This window comes from Seriola aureovittata, chromosome 20 (genome assembly GCF_021018895.1).
Source record: "Seriola aureovittata isolate HTS-2021-v1 ecotype China chromosome 20, ASM2101889v1, whole genome shotgun sequence".
Lineage (NCBI taxonomy): Eukaryota > Metazoa > Chordata > Actinopteri > Carangiformes > Carangidae > Seriola > Seriola aureovittata.
Genome location: NC_079383.1, coordinates 22,876,853 through 22,896,943, shown reverse-complemented (window position 1 = coordinate 22,896,943; position 20,091 = coordinate 22,876,853). Strand labels below are relative to the sequence as shown.

General features: G+C 47.4%; 1 protein-coding gene and 1 long non-coding RNA gene across 4 annotated transcripts in view; both read left to right on the top strand.

Annotated features, from left to right (window-relative positions):
* dipk1c (divergent protein kinase domain 1C) overlaps positions 1-20,091 on the top strand; it is a 29,381-nt gene that overhangs the window by 1,760 nt on the left and 7,530 nt on the right. Inside the window, exons 2-5 of one of the 3 annotated variants that reach the window (XM_056364637.1) lie at positions 484-1,862; positions 18,640-18,843; positions 18,935-18,988; positions 19,072-19,253. In XM_056364637.1, the coding sequence (XP_056220612.1) occupies positions 1,641-1,862; positions 18,640-18,843; positions 18,935-18,988; positions 19,072-19,253 (662 nt within the window). In that variant the 5' untranslated portion in view covers positions 484-1,640. Of the gene's footprint in view, positions 1-483; positions 1,863-17,666; positions 17,980-18,639; positions 18,844-18,934; positions 18,989-19,071; positions 19,254-20,091 lie in introns of those variants that run through there. The other 2 variants (XM_056364640.1, XM_056364638.1) reach the window with 2 other exon arrangements.
* On the top strand, positions 17,305-17,654 carry LOC130161376 (uncharacterized). The gene is made up of 3 exons (XR_008826134.1): positions 17,305-17,401; positions 17,436-17,500; positions 17,551-17,654. It is a non-coding gene; the product is annotated as an uncharacterized LOC130161376 (long non-coding RNA).

Below are 20,091 nucleotides of genomic sequence, written 5' to 3'. Positions count from 1 at the left end.
GTTTCTGTTCCTCAGTTCATGGTTTGGACGCTTCAGTGATTGGAACCGCAACCACACGAGGAAACTGTAATAAAGGCTAAATGATGGGATGAGTTTGTGAATGCTGCAGCCAGACACAGACGACTGAGACGAGTCTGTTGCAGGAAACTGATAAAAAACTCTGACTGACAAGATCTCTGTTTAAAATCTACACGACTCGGAGAAACTCTGCTCTGACCCTGAGAAACGAAGAGATAATTAGCTTTCTCAACAAGAAGCGAGACAGCTGTCAGAGGCTCTCCTCTCCTGAACCCTGCATGAACTTTGATAGTTTCAGTCTTTCTGTTGACAAGCTGAGAATCTCACAGTTGTAAAAATACACAGTTTCAAAATGTCAAAGCTTGAGTTGCTGTGAAAAGATTTTCACCCCAAAATAAAAAGAGTTTTTAATTGTTTGAAAAAGTCCAGGTCTGAAGCAGCGACTCTGTTTCTCTCTTCACACAGATCTCAAACCCGGTTCAGGAACCGGAGCAGTGAAAAGTCCTCGGCTGAAACCAACTCTATTTTTCTATTTTCCGACATCAAGGAAAGTTTTCCTGGATCTATTTTCCTTTTAAGAAGCTCATTAAGAAGCTGCAGAGCAGCTCTCCGTCTGAAGGATATTTCCTCCGTCACATGTTTTGAAGGTGGATTTCTGCAAATGATTTTCAGGGAAGTTTTCCTCTGAGCTCCACAGAAGAGACGGAAACTAGACGCTGCGAGGAGGTGACGTGAGGACAAAACAGTCTGTGTGTGTGTGTGTGTGTGTGTGTGTGTGTGTGTGTGTTAAAGGGCATGAGAGTGTATTTTCACAGGACCTACAGACTTTTAGAGAAATCCATTGTTTGTGTGTGAGGTTGTGTGTATTCTCATGTTTCATTGCATGTGAGTGTGTGTGTGTGTGTGTGTGTGTGTGTGTGCACGTGTGTGTGTGTGTCCAGATGCCACACTGCCCTGCAGACGCCCGGACACCCACATCACACAGTGGGATGGTGACTCGGCTGCTCCTCAGTTATTTCCTGTTGCTCAACATTTGCTGACTCGCTGTGAGAAAATAAATCAACCAGTCTCGGCATGAAACAACGAAACCGCAGATATTTCTCATGGAAACGCTGCGGAGCCAAGATGGAGGTCAGACCAGTCGACTCTCGGCCTCAGGAACATGCCGCTCTGATTGGATGATTATGAACTGCACTCTTCTTCTTCTGTCTTAAGATAGTCTGAGTTTTTGACGAGGAGCCGTCGGGTTTTCAAGGACAGGAACAAAGAAAAAGGTCTGAATGACACAGATCTCGGATTACAGCAGTGATTCTGAATTTCTGCAAAGGATCATGGGAGATTTGAAGGCACAACTGCCCATTGAAAGCCTGGTTTCTATCTGGTGTTGCAAGATACGCTGACGATGGAACTTATTATCTGTTAAAACAAATTCAGTTGTGTGTGAGCGGAACATTTTCTAACTGTCGAACTAAAACCGTCACATTTAGTATTTTGTCCAGGATCTGGTGTTTTGGAGTCTGGGGTTTCTAGTTGAACCACTTTTTATCGGAGTGTTCAGCAGCTATTCAGAAGAACCTCAGACACTTTTTGGCAGAGGAGGATTTCGCGACCTCACAGCCGCCATGCTTCCTGGAGGACTGGTGTCGGGCGGAGGGGGTCGCGGCGGCCGGCTGTGCCTGCTCCGGTGGCTCGGCCTCCGGCTGTGGTCGCGTCGCGGGACCCTGGTGTTCGCTCTGCTCTGGTTCGGCTCCTGGTTGTTCCTGAACGGCCTGGTCCTGGTCCACAGGAGCATCATGTCCGACTACTGCACCGACGACAAGAGCAAGAGGATCCTGCAGAGACTGGTGAGTCCGACGATCAGCTGATCGTCAGTCTTTACAAACACCAGGAGGCTGATTCACAACGTGAAATCATATTTATACTTGATAAAATTATTAAAGGCCAGTTGCTCCTGATGTTTCTGGGATCTTGGTTCAAATGTTAACACTATTTTCTGGGGTCATAAAATATCAGCATTTTGGTTTTTTTCATTAGATGAGTCGTGGCTCTTTTATTGATCCAACTCACTTGAGTACGGAAGCCCTGAGAGGTCAGAGATTTTTCTCTCTTCCCTTCAGGGCTTCCGTACATCACATCAGGTTCTGGCCACATTACTAAAACACTGTTTGAATCTGGTCCAGGTGTTACTTATTAAATCAAAACTAAATGTTGTGCTGCTATACTTGTTATCAATTATCTGATATCGCGGTGTCCTTGAATGCATCGCCATTGTGATAGATTTGTTTTCTGCAAGTTCCCAGTCCCACTTGATGATTCGTGCGGCGGGAAGCTCGTCAGGAGCGATGTGTGATGTGGAGAGCTGTCTGCAGGAATGTGAAATAATCACAGTTAATGAGACTAAAACATGCAGAAGCTTCTCTCCGAGACGTTCACAGCCGAACGCTCGTCCGTCTTTTCTCCTGCTCGTCTGTCGAGTCTTCAGCTTTGAAGACTTTCCGCAGAATATCTGTGGTCTGGAGAACGACCTGCGGCTCTGAGTGCCGCCGCCGCTCATCAGCGGGCGGGTGGAGATAAACAGCCAGAGGTCATTAGCTCTTAATGGCCTCCTGCCTTATCTGCTGCAGCGTCTACTGGTGCACCATGGGTAAAGACTGAACAACATGCTTTCTTCTCTCTTTCTTGTTCCTCCCGTCCTCCACTCCCCTTCGTTTTTCAGCGTTCAAACTGTTTCACTTCTATTTTTCCGTCCTTGTTCTCTCCTGTTCTTTCTGCTATAAATTGTTTGAGCGGCCCAGATGAGTCGACAGAGTCGCAGCTGTTTGAAGAGCTGAGGCCTCGGTCGCCTCAGGGGAGTCCGGCTGGTGACAGCTTTCATGTCCAGATGCAGCTTCAGACCGGTGACCAGTCTGTGCTGCGCTTTGATTATTTCTACGTTCTGTCATTGACTGATGCTGAGCTCCATCCAGGGAACGAGTAACATTATTCTGTTTGTGTTTGTGTTTGTAAAACTGGTCCAACAGCTTCTGAAAGTCTCAACTGTAGAGGCTGGAAAACTCAGAAGTAAACGTAGCAAGAAAGATGACTTTTAAAAGTAAAACGTAGTAGTGTGCACGGAGACTGAGACTTTCAGAAACTCTGCTGGAGCCGTTTTTGTTTGAAAACTCTGGGGTTGTGTTTTATTTTGAAAACTCTGGGGTTGTGTTTTATTTTGAAAACTCTGGGGTTGTGTTGTCGTCTGGATGGACAGGAATAGAGACTTTCAGAAACGATGATGTAGACACCCACGGTCTCTCCTGATTGGCTCTCATCTGCTCTGAGTAAACAACATGAGTAACTATTTAGCGCTATGACCTTGTTGTCTTTGCTAGCAGCGAACGCTGTGTGGACGGAGGTCGTCATGTGGACGCAGCCTCTGTCCGCTCTGCAATCTTAAACCTCCAAACTCCTCTGTGACTTTGGTCTGGAAACATTTCCTCGTCCTCTCTAACTTTTGTTTTTCTTTGCTCCCTGAACAAACAATAATGTGGGCACATTTCAGATTCATAATGTAATATGGCAACATGCAAACAGTGCTGTTGTTGTGAGAGTTACCATTTAAACACACAGAGAGGAAAGCCGTTTTCCACCACACAGGCTGTGATGTCAGCCCTCCCTCCCTCTGATATTCTGCCTCTTAGACATCCAGAGTGGAAACTGATGAAATCCAAATAAACACAGATCCAAAGTCAACAAACAGTTCGTGTTTGCTGGAGTAACGCAGATCTTTGGCTCCATCCATCACGCTGCTTCTCCGCTCTCCGAGGTTCAGCTCCAGTCACATGTCGACTGAGAGCAACGGGAGCTTTTGAGTTTCCGGGAGCTGGTGTGTGTCCTCAGAGGGACAGATGTCCGTCCATCTTTCCCGCTAATCTCTTTAAGAATGTCGAGATCGAACAACAAAACCTGACGTTGAGTTCTGACTGACAGGTAATCCTGCTGTCGCCGCTCAGGTGTGTCAGCGGCGGTGGAGGTTCAGGCTTGTCTGAACTGCTTCAGGTGTTGTAGTGACATGAACTAGAGTCTGTCAGTCCTCTGCTTCTCTTCTCAGATCAGCCTCCTTTCTGCAACCTTTCATCCCGCGGATTAAATCTTGAATGTGTTGAAACTCTCTTTCATACGAGTACTTGAAGCTCTGTGGTCCGTAAACGCCGGGGGGTGGGGGGGTGGTGGGGGGGTGGGGGGGTGGGGGGGGGGTGGAAGGTTAGTTTTGTGTTTGGATTTAGATACGAGTAATAACTCATGTGATGAAGAGAAATCCGAACCTCAGGTAGAGAAACACCAGGAGGTGAAACAAGCAGCTGAACCACAGGTCACAGGTCGACTGACATCATAGTTAGGTTTTGTTGCTAGGCGATATCTAGTGGTCGTGGTAACGATGACAGGAACAAAGGGAAAAGTATCGGTGACGTGGTATAAAGAGAGACAGAGGACGTGGTGGTGGATGGATGAACGTGACACAGGAGAGCGGTGTGCTCGATTCCCATGTGAAAGCAACAGTTTATTTTGTAACCATGACGACAGAGATTATTAAGGAAGAACTTATTTTAAACCAACTCACCATCTTCTCCTGAAACCTAACCAAGCGTCACTGTTACTGACGTTTATATGACCACCCCTCCTCTTTGACCATTTTTAGATTAGCTGGGAGTTAGGGGGCGGAGTCAGAAACTGCCAAGATGGCGACGGTAGAGCAGCTCACTCTGAGCTTCAACACCGCTCTTGTGGGTGATGTCACAGAGGCTACGTCCATCCAGCTAGCTACAGCTAGCCCACCATCAAAGATCCCAGGATTATCCTCAGATCGCTAACATCCAAATAAATGCTGCTCCCCAGTCCGCTTGACAAGCTCCAGTCTTTATCAACAAGACACGCCCACGACAATGACAGCAACTCTAGATATAACGACAGGAAGTCAAGCTAGCTTCAGAGACATTATCCTACCCAACAGGCGTCAGAAGGCTGTTTTAAGGAGAGGTATCACTTCCACTTCAGTATCGTTCTGATAAAGACATTCATGGTCCCCAGACGATGAATCTGAGTCACTCTGGTGATCCTCTGACGTTTCCTCTGGCGCCACCATGAGGTTGACATCAGCGGTTTTCAGTGAACCGTTTCAACAGCTGTCGGATGGATTGCTGTGCAGCTGGACCCACACATTCATGTTCCCCTGAGGATGCATTGTGATAACTGTGTTGATGCTCTGACTGTAGCGCCACCTTCAGGATAAAACAGTCTGGATTCTTTACACTGGTGCAGATTGAGTTGTTTTCCAAAGGAATGTCATTATGACTCTAATGGAAAGTGGCAGGAAGATGCTGAGTATCAGGGAGCTTTGTGTTTGGATTATAAAGACGGATAAGCTTTAAGTAAATGATCATTAAATGGCTTTAAGGGATAATTGTGGTTTATTACAGCAGTCAGGTCAGTGCAGTACATGATTAAAACTCTCAGCGTGGATGTTTATTTGTGTGTGTAAGAGCGATGGGACGGAGATAAAAATACACTCTTGGGAAACTGGGCTCGTTGTTCATTCATCTCTGACATTTCACTATGAAAACAAACCGTCTTATTTTGGGAAAAGCAGAGAAAACCCTCCGGAGAAGTCGTAGGTTTGTCTTATTGCCCGTCTGGTTCGGAGATGACGGTGAGTTCCCGCCGTCTTCACCTCTCCTCGGGCGTTTCTGTCCGTGTTCTGCAGTAAATGAGTTTCTGTTGTTGTAGAAACTTACAGATGGAAAAACAGTTATTTGATCTGCTTCATCACAAACGCACATTTCTTTCCTCCATATTCTCCATCCATCCTGCTGCAGCACCGACAAAAAGGATTTTTCTTTATTACACATCAAAGAGGAGCCCCCCCCCACCCCCCCCCACCCCCCACCCTGATGTCAATATTACAACATCAAACACAGTTATAATGTAAAATTCCCTATCAAGTCTGGATCCTGGATCTGGATCCCAGTGTTCTGGCAGAGAGGTATTGATAAAGAGGATTTTTGGAGGAGGGGCTGATCTTATTGGCCGAGTCAGACTGTGGTGGGTGAAGATGGAGAACCCACCATGTTTCTACAGACCTGCAGGTTCAGGGCTTTGAGGACCTACAGCGTCACCTGGTGAGTTGGTGGGTTAGAGTTAGTTAGTGATGTTCTACGCACTTGTTTACAACTAATTGAGTTTCTGGGTCGGTGCCAGTGTCACAGAAAACTAGGGTTCTGGTAGACGGTGGTTCTGAAAGTCAGGAACATGAATCATCAAGGTCTACAGAAACCTGCTGTTCCTCAGGTTCGCTAACGTGCTAAACTTTGACCTTAAAGAAGAAACATGAATAAATTCTACACGACAACAACCACTACATTTACGTGGCGCCCTCTCACGACACAGCTGATATGAACTTCCTGTCAGAGTCAGCGGTTTTCATTGGGCAGAGGATTCGATCTGTAAAATGGACCCACTGATCTGTCTTCCCATTTAAATGAATTCTTCTCAGACCTGTGTCTCAGTTGTAAATCCTGGACGGGTCGGACCGACGTGACGTGCAGCCCGTGCTGCTGTCGCCGAGGTTCAGGGTTTAAACTTGTGATTCATCGACTTCTTCCTGTCAGACAAACCCGAGTGTTTCCTGTGTTGTCACCGAGGAGCCGGGCCGCTCTAACTCTCGTCTTTACGTCCTCTGCTGTTGATGCTGCAGACTCTCTGCACACATGGTTTCTGTATGTTTCTGATCCTCTGCCTATTTATGGTCTAATCTGATGTGTTGCGTGGGTCCCTGCATGTCTCTGGCATTCCTCGGCCTATTTATGGAGCTGCCGCTACATTTTTTATGGCCTACCTCTGTTTTTTAATGCTGCCTGGTTTGTTCCTTCACAGGGACGTGGGAGAGAGCAGTAGGTTTATTCACTGGCTCTGCATTTCCTCTCACACGCTCTGCCTGTCAGGAATCTAACCTGGGACATGTGTTGCTGTGTCACAGACCCAGAGAGCTGAGAGTCTTCTCTCAGCCACTCTGCTCCTGTTTGACCAGAGAGGCATCAACTAACCTGTGACCTCTAATGACCTCTGAATTTCAACATTTACAACTTTACACCCAAAGACAGAGAGAGTTGCATACCTGTCTTCATCGCCGTGGTTACGATAACAGTCATGGCTTGGTTAGGTTTCAGGAAAAGATGGTGGTTTGGGTTAAAATAAGTACTTCCTCAACATTAGATGATCTCTGTTGCCATGGTTACAATAATAACAACGAACGCTCATGAATAATAAAAACAACACGGGAATCGACCTCCGTCCTCCGGCGTCATATTCATTATACTCAGTCCTCCACCTCGTCCTGACATGGACTCCGTCTCTCTCTATCCTACGTCACCGACACTTTCCCCTTCGCTCCTGTCGTCACTACGACCACTACATGTCTCCTAGCAACAAAACCTAACTGTGACGTCATAACAACCTCGTTACGTACCGGAGGACAGTCTTTATGGTAACACAGGAAACAATCCAACTCAATATCTGTTTTTCCTCCCTCACTGATTTAAAACGCTGCACAGAGCCGTCGACACGCGTCAGCATGGCGGCTGAAACATTCCTCCACCTACATGAACCTGAGCAGCCGCTTCGCCTGAAAACACCTGCAGGCCTTCTCATTTTTACGTCTGTAGGAGCTGACACTAAAACATAACCTAAAGACTGACGGCTGTCCAATCAGCACACACACTTCATCACCTGTGTGAAGGTACGTGAACGCCCTGACACAGAAAACAAACACTCTGACGTCTGACTGAGACGACCTGACGAGACGCTGCGTCCCCTCCGGCGGGACGTCCTCCGTCCCGTCTCTGAGGAACCTGGTGACCTGTGGTTCTGTCATGTCCGACCTCTCTCCCTCCTGCTCGTCTCAACCATCAGCTCAGACACTGAAAAACTCCATCACAAACTACAATTCTGCATAAATGTACTGAAGGAAGTGTCAGTGAGCAGCAGCAGTAACAGATACTCAAATATTTAAAGTAAAAGTATTTCTTTTCTGAGTTTTATATCATAGTTCTTTAAGTATCTTTGGGTTTTGGACTGAGTGAATGTTGAGAATAAATCAACATGTGGAAATTATATTTTCTGATGGATAATGAAAACCAGAACATTCACTTTGCAAATTAACAACAATTTAAAATGGAATAAAATACAGTTAATTAAACTTGCTACTAAACATTTAAACTATTAAACCTGTTTGCAATAAATAATCCATCATATCAGCTGTTATCAGAATGAACTGAGAGACAGAGTCGATCAATCACAAATGATGAGGTGATCAATAGACGAGGAGAGACAGAGGTGGATCATCGTCGCAAACGTTTCTCCTCATAAATCAAACTGAGTTATTCAGACAATAACTGCTCATCAGTCTGTTCACACACACACACACACACACACACACACACACACACACACACACTCACACTCACACACACACACACTCACTCACACACACACACACTCACACACACACACACACACTCACACACACACACTCACACACAACACACACACTCACACACACACTCACACACACACACACACACACACTCACACACACACACTCACACACACACACTCACACACACACACACACACACACACACACACACTCACACTCACACACACACACACTCACACACACACACACACACACACACACACTCACTCACACACACACACACTCTCACACACACACACTCACACACACACACACTCACACTCACACTCACAAACACACTCACACTCACACACACACACACACACTCACTCACACACACACACTCACACACACACACACTCACACACACACACACTCACTCACACTCACACACCACACTCACACACACACACTCACTCACACTCACAAACACTCACACTATCACTCACACACACACACACACACACACACACTCACTCACTCACACACACACTCACACACACTCACACACACACTCACACACACACACACACTCATACACACACACACTCACTCACACACACACTCACACACACACACACACACACACATTCATACACACACACACTCACTCACACACACACACTCACACACACCACACACACACACACTTGAACAGATCTGGGCAAACAATCAAGATTTCCTCCGACTGTCGCCCCGGGCAACTGGCTGTCAGACAGGTCATGGGGTTTCTGTTCCCATAATGCACTGCGGCGTCAGAGGTCCGGCACTGTCAGCCAAACACCAAGGTCACACAGACACAGCACACAGCATCGTCACCTGGGTTACACCAGCTGTTCCCAGATGTTGTAAAACAGACACCTCTCACACGCAGATGAAACCGTCAGCTGATCGTAGCTTCTGCCTCAGATGGAAACAACGGAGGAAGTGACAGTCCACACGTCCGTTGTGTTGTGGTTGTTGTGCGTTGAGCCCTCAGAGCCGCCGTAGAAAAGGCCGTTAAATGGACGGCGACAGAACGATGAGCGACTGTATCTGAAAACAGCCTCACAGTGTTTGGTAGAAAGACGGTGCTCTGACGTTCATCACGCAGCTTCGCCAGTTTACGGTTTGTTTCACGGCAGAAATGATCAGTGCGACGTTTGAGAGGAAACGTGGATGAAGCTAACGGTTAGCTGCTCTGGCTAAATTTCATCAGTTATCAGCCTGTTAGCGTCAAACACTGACAACGATCAGACCTCGACTAACAGACACAGCGTTCACCGTCAGAGGAAGAGGGAGACACAGATCGACCTGCTGAGTTTATGTTGTTGTCATGGTAACACGTCACTCGGTGCCCTGATGGTTCCACATGTTTCAGAACTAAAACAAATGAAGTGGCTCCGTTCAGACTGTCTGGGTCTGACACAGTTCACCTGATAACTGAAGGGAAGTGAAGTGAAGTGAGGTGAAGGGAAGTGAAGTGAGTGAAGTGGAATGAAGCGGAGACGTATTTGCAGTGCGTTTGCTTCAGTTTCTTTCTGCTCTTTGAATCGTCTCAGTCAAACTCTGATGGGATCACAAAAGTGGGCCGAGACGACCCGGAGAGGACGGTCCAGCTCCGGCGTCTGACTCAGACTCTGGAGTAAAAGCAGCTGATTGTGGCGGCTGGTTCAAACTCTCAGCTCGTTGTTTTCTTTACATGTAAAAGATTTTTCCTACAGGAGGTTTATCTGCAGTAACTGGAGCTTGTGTACACGTGCACATCCTCCAAAAACCAAAAACTGTTATTGGGAGAAAGCGTCCACACACCGCCACGGTCTCTTGATCTGTATTCAGCCACGTCTGCTGCACGGCGGGATGAAGAAAGGGAGGGAGAGGAGAAGGTCGGGGGGGGGGGGGGGGGGGGGGGCAGAGAGCGAGCGAAGAGAGGACAGATAAGACGAGAGCAGAGACACTTAAAAGACAGAGCAGCAGTGCTGGAGATGAGAGCTGCATACCAACGAGGAGGCCTGCAGGGTCACAACACGGCTGCGTCTCTGCTATTCTCTGTGAAGCCGCCACTCGCCCCGAAGACGCCGCCTTTGAGCCGCGTGTTCAAACCGCAGCTCTGAACTCGCATCGCGTCAGAAAATATCCAAACTAACAAGGTTTTTAATCTGCAAGAAGCACCACTCAGAATAAAGGCAGTTTTGGGGGGACGGTCTGTCCGACAAAATAAAAAATAAAATAAAATAAAGGCAGACGTTTGATCAGCTGTGAGTTTGAGCCTTTGAAGAATAAGTCCACAGGATTAAGAATCAGACAGTTGATATCAGCTTGACAGGTTTTAAAGTTTTGAGGTTTGACGCCCAGAGAAGTTTTACTAGAGCCACGCTCCTCCTGTTGCTAGTAATGCATGAGTGTGTGTGTGTGTGTGTGTGTGTGTGCGCGTGTGTGTGTGTGTGTGGTCTCTGTGAGTTTGCATGCAGGCCTCCTCCTCCTCACGCTCTCTTTAAGTTGTCTCTGCGAGGATGAATGTGAGTTTTGACAGGTTTTAAAACCCCGCGGCCAAAAAGACGACTCAGCACAAAGCGGCTTCGCTCGCGGATCGTCACGTTGTGTCAAACTATTATACGGCTCATGAAATATTCAGCCTCGCTACAGGAAGCTAAAGCAACAGAGTGCAGCTGAATGAAGCAGCTGCTCTGTGTGAGGTGAGTTAGTGTTACTTTCTCCGACATGTTCTTGTTGCTGCGGTTTTTAATGAATATTTTAAATCATTTTTAATTGACTTCAGTTCTATTAAAACTCTCTGTCACACAGACTGAACATCTTCTATTAATGAACTTTACTCTTATAAAATTTTAGTTCGTTTTTACTTAAGCAGGAACAACTTTTAAAATTCTCCTTGATGTTGCGTTTAAGGACCCTCTGACAACAGAAAACTGAAAATTATTCAGCAAAGAAACAAAAAGTCAAACCCACATGAAGAGTGAATGATGTGAATCTGATTTGAGGGTTTCGGTTCAGCGTTGTTGAGTCCTTGAACGCACCACCCCATAATAAAGTGAATGTTGAAGAAAGCAGCTCTGCACTTAGAAGCACATCATCATCATCCTCATCATTATTATTATTATTATCTTTATTGATAAAAATACAGATAAATAAGTAGTGTCCAGCAGACAGAACAGGAGACTTATTGCTTGTATTGATTGGATGGATCCATCTGCAGAAAATCTCCACAGAAAACAACAAGTGAGAGAAGAAAGAAAGTCAAGATAAAAACTGACGCCGTGTTTTGGAAAATTGAGGTTAAAGGGCGAAACAGGAAAAACAACGTTAATGGTCCTTTAATCACCGACAGTCACTAAACGTTTAGAGACGTTCAGAAAACGTTTGACCAAAGATGGTGCGTTCACATGTTCACAGGACTGAGCTCTTAATGCTGCGCGCACTAATGCTGTGTAAATACACTCAGACTGTTTGTGCTGCACAGACGCCGCCTGAACACACGCTTCTCTAATCACTGTTATTACATATTCCTCCCCGGGTCTGAATATGAAGCGATGCCTGCGAGCGGCGATGGCAGCCGATAAGAGCTTCAGCTCAATGATGTTTTACGAGAGTCGTTCACATCCAGGCTTGTTGGTTTTATTGGCTTTATCTCTGACGGTGTCGGTGGAGGTTTATGCCTCCAGGTTGCTGATGAGCCTCAGAGCGAGTCTCCACAAGTGTCTTAGTTCATTTAACCACCAGACACCATCAGACCGTGTCCAGAGTCCCGACCGGTCCTCACCGACCGCGTCGGCGAGGACCGGTCGGTGAGTCGGCCATTACTGCTGCTCAGGAATCTATGAGTCGCACCGTCACACACTGAGATCTGAGCCGTTTATCAGCTGACAGAGGAGCCACCAGTGTTTCTGCTTCATTAAGTCACCGACAGGCACCTGCTCGTTGCTCATGATGGAGGATAACCACTGAAGAGTGTGTGTGTGTGTGTGTGTGTGTGTGTGTGTGTGTGTGTGTGTGTTCATTAGCAGAGACAGTGATGCAGACTGTGTTGTGACCTGCGACTGTGAACTCACCAGCTGTGAGATCAGCCTACACTTCCAGTGAACTAACCCTGAGGTCAACCAGTCCACCCACACTGTGTGTGTGTGTGTGTGTGCGCGTGTGTGCGTGCGTGTGTGTGTGTGTGTGCAGATACACACTGTGCACATGCAGTGGTGAATACAGGCCTTTCAGCCCACACCTCCAACATCCCACAGGCTGTAAAAAATCACGCTATTGTTCTCGGCGCTCAGCACAACAAGAGAACTCATGAGGTGTTGACTTACACCGCAGGCCTGTGGGGAAACTGTACGTTACTGCACTTGACCTCTGACCTCCTGTCACCAGTGATGAATCACTCACTGCAGCCTGTTTCAGAGCTGAGGGCCACACTGATGCTTCACAAACTTCCTCTGTGTCAGAGACTCAAAGACGCTTGTGAAGCAGCAGCCAGGGCGTAGTCAGCTCCCATGACACCAAGTCTTTCTGAGTAAATTTGCAGAGTTGCACTGTCAGGACCCCGATGCCCCCCCGACATGTTACCATGACAACTGTGAACCCCCTGAAACCTCTCACTTACTGTGCGTTCAGACCGAGAGCGGCGAGAAGGTAAAAGTGACAGGAAGTCGTCCACCAGCGTCTCTTGACGGCGTGCAACTTTATGATCATGAGCTATGACGTGATTCGGCGGCGACCAATCAGAATGTAGAAGTGCTCCGCTCTGGAAAACACCAGAGAACACAACCGTGTAAACTTTAGTTCCCATCAAACTTTTGTTCCCCGCCCTTTACCACGTGTCTCTTTGCTTACAGAGACTTGGCTGCGAGGACGAAAGGCGTCTGACACTGTTGAAACAGGAAGGACCTGCATGCTAACTAGCGCTACAGCATGCTAAACAGCATTCAAAACAAACCTGCTGTCTGTTTAATCTACGTGACCTACGTCAGAGCGACGGCCACACGCCGTACACGGTCGTACCTGAACCCACATGGGGTCAAACTATTCCACTGATCGACACCTGGCAGACCTGCAGCAACAAAACAGGGAAGAAGAAGAAGAAGAAATGTGTGTGTGTAAACAATGGTAGATTTTAAAATACTTCAGGTGATGGAAAGTCCTCAGGGCTGCTACAGGCTCCGCCTACACCTGTCTCACCTGCGCCCTATATGACTCCACCAGCTGCTACGACCCAAGAGGAAGACTGTGATATTAACAGTCATCATCATCGTCAGGCCCACTTCAGTTTGTCCAGTACTTTGGTTTATGACACCTGCAGCACTGATGATGTTCCCATCAGCTGGACGCTGCGTTCACTGACACATCCAGCGGTGGTGATGGCTGAGATGAGGGTGGAGACTGTACTGATGTTGATATATCTACCAGGGACTAATGCTTTTACAGGTTGTCTTATTCACAGTGCTCAAAGTAACAGTGAAGCTCCCGCCACGCTGTGTTTCCTCAGTCCACATCCTGCAGCGAATCCACGTCTTCAGGCGTGTTTGAGGAGAAAACCTCACATCTGTCATTCGCTTTCCTTCTGCTTTCAGCCTCTTCAGCCTTAAAGAAAATAAAAGCAATAATACATCACTACTCCCCCAGAAAATATCTTTAATTAGAGTTTCCATGGACGCGCTTCGGCGTGCCGATTCCTGAAAAACCTCAACAACTTTGGCAAGTTCAGACAGAAACGTCTCGGCCTGGACCTGTGTTCCTCAGTCGGCTGCTGCTCGCTCAGCCGAGGCCTTCGGGCTCGCCACACACAGGAATGTCATTAAGGCGTTTTCATGTTCCTCGTGTGTTCGGCCTTTACCGTTATGGAATGTAACGGTGAGAGCGGGACAACAAAGACCGCCTTTCAGCGCGAGGGAGACCGTCCGAAACGTCTCAGCTTTCTCTCACCGCTGCCAGAGGAAAAACTCACCGGAGTCAAAGCGTCGACACGACAGAATCACAAAGAGAAAGAGTTTAAGGAAAACCGTTTGATTTTCCGTTTGATTTTCTTGTGAGACTGAATGCGACTCACAGCGGAGATAAAAGGCCTGTAATATATTATAACACTGTTCATTTTAGGCATTTATCTACTTTACTCACACGTTGTGCTCTTGTTATAAACCCGAGACTTTCGTGAACACTTTAATTCATCCACATCAGTGAAGGTTTGTTTTCACAAGAGACTTGAAGACCTTCAGAAAACTGGGCTTTAAGTTCACAGCACTTTGTCTGCACAGTCCAGAGAACAAGCAGCATCATTACAGAAAGAGCTGAGATTGTTCTGGAAACTCTGAAGTGAAACACAAGTATCTTAAGAAATGAAGTGGAAATCAAGAAAATACCATCAAACCTCAGAGAGTTCAGTGAAGAGCAAGAAGGACTCAGGTAAACGTACCTGAAGCTCCAGTCTGGGTTTCACAGGAAAGATGGAAGGAAGAAAGAAAGGGAAGGAGAGAAGGAAGGAGAGAAGAATAAGTAGGGAAGAAGGGAGAAAGAGATTTTGTTGACAGCAGCCATGTTGCTCATGTTGACTGTGACTTCTGGACGAATGAATGAATGAAAACCAGCTGCAGGAGGAAAACGTCTTTTCTTGGACACCAAGTGGAGGAAAAAGGAAAAAGTCTCCAAAATGGAAAGTCACAGTGACGTTTCAGACGTGTGTGTTCGCTCTGCGCTGCCCACAGTTCATTAACAGACCTCAGCGCTTCAGTCTGGAGCTCATTTGCTTCCTGAACCCGTTTGTTCCTGCCGTCAGCTCGGGGGGGAGTCGGCCAAATAAACACTCTGCATCGTTCTGCTGTTTGCTGGCAGGAATCAGCCGCTCTGGAACTTGGCGTCAGCATCAACAGGGACGAGATTCAGACGAACGCGGCCGACAGAGTCTTAATTGAATCCATGTTGTTCATTTTGGACTCGCCGCCGGTCATCAGAGCGACACCGGGACGCGGACTGTGTTTACTGTCACAGCTGTCACACTCCTGAACGTGAACATCTGTCCACGTGCGCACACACACCTGCGGGAGCTGGACGACCTTTCCAGACGACAACGTCACAAGAGGGCGACGACCCCTGGACCAGAAACCCGGAGACAGATCCACTGACATGCAGAGAGCAGACATCACAGGGAGGAGTCCTGTCCGAACACACGGACGTGAAACGCACATCGCATCAGTCAGGGTCACTTCCACTTCCTGATGACGTCATCATCTCCCACGTCCCTCCAGAATAAAGCTCCAGAAATCCACCGGTCAGCTGCTGAGACACCAGTCCGCTGCTGAGACACCGGTCAGCTGCTGAGACACCGGTCAGCTGCTGAGACACCGGTCCGCTGCTGAGACACCGGTCCGCTGCTGAGACACCGGTCAGCTGCTGAGACACCGGTCCGCTGCTGAGACACCGGTCAGCTGCTGAGACACCGGTCCGCTGCTGAGACACCGGTCCGCTGCTGAGACACCGGTCCGCTGCTGAGACACCGGTCCGCTGCTGAGACACCGGTCCGCTGCTGAGACACCGGTCCGCTGCTTGTAATGGGACAGTTTTCCAAAATTGAAACAAATGCAGAATAAAGAAGAGAAGAGCAGCACCTGTTCACAGCTGCAGGAAAAGCTGCTTCATTTTAACGTCCCGATGAGTCAGACTGTCGAGCTCCAGTTTCAGTCTCAGGGTGAAACATTCTCTCAGCTCTCAACCATCTGTCTTTTTTAAATGTCTCATGCTGGAAAAAAACAAATCAGGAGTTTAAGGAAACTTTCTTTGGCAATTTTTTCAGTTTCTTTCATGTTCCTGGATGGATTGTATGTCCCTGCAGCAATAACACACACACACACACACACACACGCACACAAACACAATCACACACACACACACACACACACACACACACGCACACACACACAATCACACACACACACACACACACACACACACAGATGATTTTTTTATTTATTGTTTAAATAAGTAAAAAAAGTCTAATCTGAATTGTGACACTGACTCTCCAAGAAACCTGTGTGAACCACTGAGTTCTGTAACAGATATTAAAGAACATTATGCACACACACACACACACACACACACAGCTGATCCTCTCTGCAGGCTGCAGGACTGAGCAGGGAGGAAGCAGCTGGAGAGGGTGATGTGATGCAAGGCGGAGGAAATCCAGGGAATTAGAGCGGATATGTGAAGGAGCTGCAGAACTCTTCACGCTGGAATCAAGACCACAGTCTGCAGATGTCCGAGCATGCTGGGAGAATTCCTCTGCTCGTCCCGCTCTGAGAGAGAGAGTCCGTGTCACGTCACGTCACGTCACGTCACGTCACGTCACGTTGTCCCGACATTAAAGACGCTTCAAGATTCAAATATTTCAAGTTTAAGGAACGGAGCCGTCAGTGTGAATCCTGAACAGATGCTGAGATACAAACCACAAGGAGTCTGTCAGTGTGTGTGTGTGTGCGTGTGTGTGTGTGTGTGTGTGTGTGTGTGTGTGTGTGTGTGTGTGTGTGCGCGCACATGTGTGTGTGTTCAGAGAGCTGGGATGTTCAGGCTTGGGGTTGTAACCAAAGATGAACCTAAATTTTCCAGTTAATATGCTGACAGCAAATATCACTCTCTCACACACACACACACTCACACACTCACACACACACACACTCACACACACTCACACACACACACACACACTCACTCACAGAGCAGTATCATTCATTGTGATGTGAGACGGCAGGAAGTATTACTCGGGGGGGGGGGGTAATTGCAGAGTCTCCTTTAACTTTCAGCACAAACACTGAGATAAGGAAAAACACTTCCAGTTTATCTAGAGGGAGGGGAACAATCCAGCAAGAGACAGGTGAGCAGGAGGACAGGTGAGCAGGAGGACAGGTGGAGCAGGAGGACAGGTGGAGCAGGTGGACAGGTGGAGCAGGAAGACAGGTGAGCAGAAGGACAGGTGAGCAGGAGGACAGGTGAGCAGGAGGACAGGTGGAGCAGGAAGACAGGTGAGCAGGAGGACAGGTGGAGCAGGAAGACAGGTGAGCAGAAGGACAGGTGAGCAGGAGGACAGGTGGAGCAGTGAATAAGAAACAAGAAAAGCAGGAAATGAAACGAATGAAGCTGAAATCCGTTCAGACCTCCATCTCCACCAAAATAATACATTAATAAGTGAAGCTAAAATATACAACTGTAAAAAATAAAGTCTGTGCTGCTGTTTTCCCCTTTTTATTCCTTAATTACACAATAAATAAAAGGTTGTTGAAACAATTGTTCTCCGGACTACAACACAGGTTCCCATATTTAGGTTCTCCTTCCTCACAGTCTTGTTTTTCTCCACTGTACCGACACTTGAGCCAAACAGGATTACAGTGCAAACCAGAGGCTGAAGTGTAAAGTGATTCTGCAGATCTGTGGTGTGACCGAGCCGTAAAGACTCTGTGGAATCTGCTCTTTAAAGCACAAACAGGGTGAGATTAATGGGCTACAGCCTGCATTACTGCAGGTGTAGAGCCGGTCCAGCAGGTGTGTGTGTGTGTGTGTGTGTGTGTGTGTGTGTGTGTGTGTGTGTGTGTGTGTGAGCTCCTCACTGACTGATGTTTGTGTTGGAATGTGGGCAGAGCGAGGATTAGCCGGGTAATCTCCGACCAGGACAACGCTAATCCTCAGCCCCGTCCCTCACACCTCTGCTGGACACTGAGCTGTCCAGACACTACACAGGACACGTGTGTGTGTGTGTGTGTGTGTGTGTGTGTGTGTGTGTGTGTGTGTGTGTGTGTGTGCGCGCTCATCACTGTGTTCAGTCAGATGTAAAATCGTCTTCAGGTTTTCACAGGTGAAGAGAAAGAACAACAGAAACAGGAAGTTGCAGCGAGTCGTTTTCATCTTGTTTCACACTAAGATTCATTTTCATTTATTTTCTCAGATTAACTTTATTCTCTAGTTGAAGTTAAAAACTCTCGTTACTCAGATGTAGACTCGAGTAGTTTAGTCATCCTGGTCCGACCGCAGCATCACTGATGTGTCATGAACTCCTCCACCTGCACTGATTGGGGATCAGTTCCCTGGTTGAAGCTCCCTGTGACGCTGTTCAGGGTTCAGTGACCTCTCACCTCTGCTCTGTCCCACAGTGTCTGGAGTTCGGCGAGGGCTCGGTGACGGGGGACATGTGCGAGGATCTGTGTGTGCTCGGCCACGTCGAGTACAAGCGCTGCCTCTACTACGAGAACGGGAAGAAGGTGATCGAGGCGCGCTGGAGAGGAAACCCCATCATCCTCAAGTCCAAACTGGAGAACTTCTCCTCCTACGAGCCACTGGGAATACTGGAATACCAGGTGACGTCTGCCTTCTAATATTTACCTGCTCAATTTAGATCCAACTCAAATTACACTGGAAATGATTCTCAATAATCTGTTCTCTGTTCAGGACACGGCAGAGGAGCTCTCTCCTCTCGATGTGGTTTTCTACGCCACTCTGGAAGTAAGTCTGATCAGACATTAATAAATCTGCTTATCAGACAAACATCAACGTTCACAGTAGATATTAATATCCTCTGACCTCAGGTACGAAACTCCCTGGGGCTGGCTGAGGAGGACGAGGATGAGGAAGGAGGAGGAGGAGGAAGTAACGGCTCTCTGGCCAGACTTTGGGGGAAGAAGCTGAAACACAGAGACAAGAGTTACTCCAGAGCAGAGCTGGCCTCCCTCTGGTCCCTGTTGCAGCAGGAGGAGTACACCTTCCTCAGGTAAAGCAACAGCTGCTCCTGAAATATCCTGAAACTAGATTTGTCCCAAAGGTTCAAGGCGCTAGAGGAAAAGTCATTCAGTGTCCAAACTGTAACGGTTCATCCTCCGGGAAGCGAGGAATGATCATGTTTATTAAAAGTTCATTACACTGGATTTTGATATTTCTTGTGAAATATGGATCTTCTGACCTCACGGTGCAGCCAGAGGAAACTTCAGGTTGTCACCAAAATAATGAGGGTTCATCCTCTGGAGACCATGAATATTCACAGCTAATTTTATGGCAGTCGGGTCAGTAGTTGTTGACATATCAACCAACAACCGCTTCTTTAGATTCCCACAGTCCATACAATCATATTTTTCCAGCATCTCCTTCTAAAAACGTGACTATGTGCTGGAGTCTTACCACATAAGCTCGTCTCATCTGAGGACGGGGGACAAAAAGACGTCAGTTTGTTTTCGGTCGGAGGGCTCAGACGCTCAGACACCAACAGGCTGGAGGCCAAAACTAAAAATAAAGCAGGCGAGGCGAGGTGACCTGTGCTGCTGCTTATCTGAGGCTTGCAGACAGAGCTGCAGTGACAACTGGAGTTTAGATATAAAAAAAAGAAGTGTGTGTGTGGGACACACACACACACACACACACACACACACACACACACACACACACACACACACACTCATAATAAATGTTCACTCAAAACCACAAACCTCATGGTGGCGCTAGATGGAAAGTCAGAGGATCAGAGGGATTCATCCTCTGTGGACAAAAACTAGCATGGCTAAAACTAGCATGGTTAAAATTAGCATGGTTAAAACTAGCATGGCTAAAACTAGTAT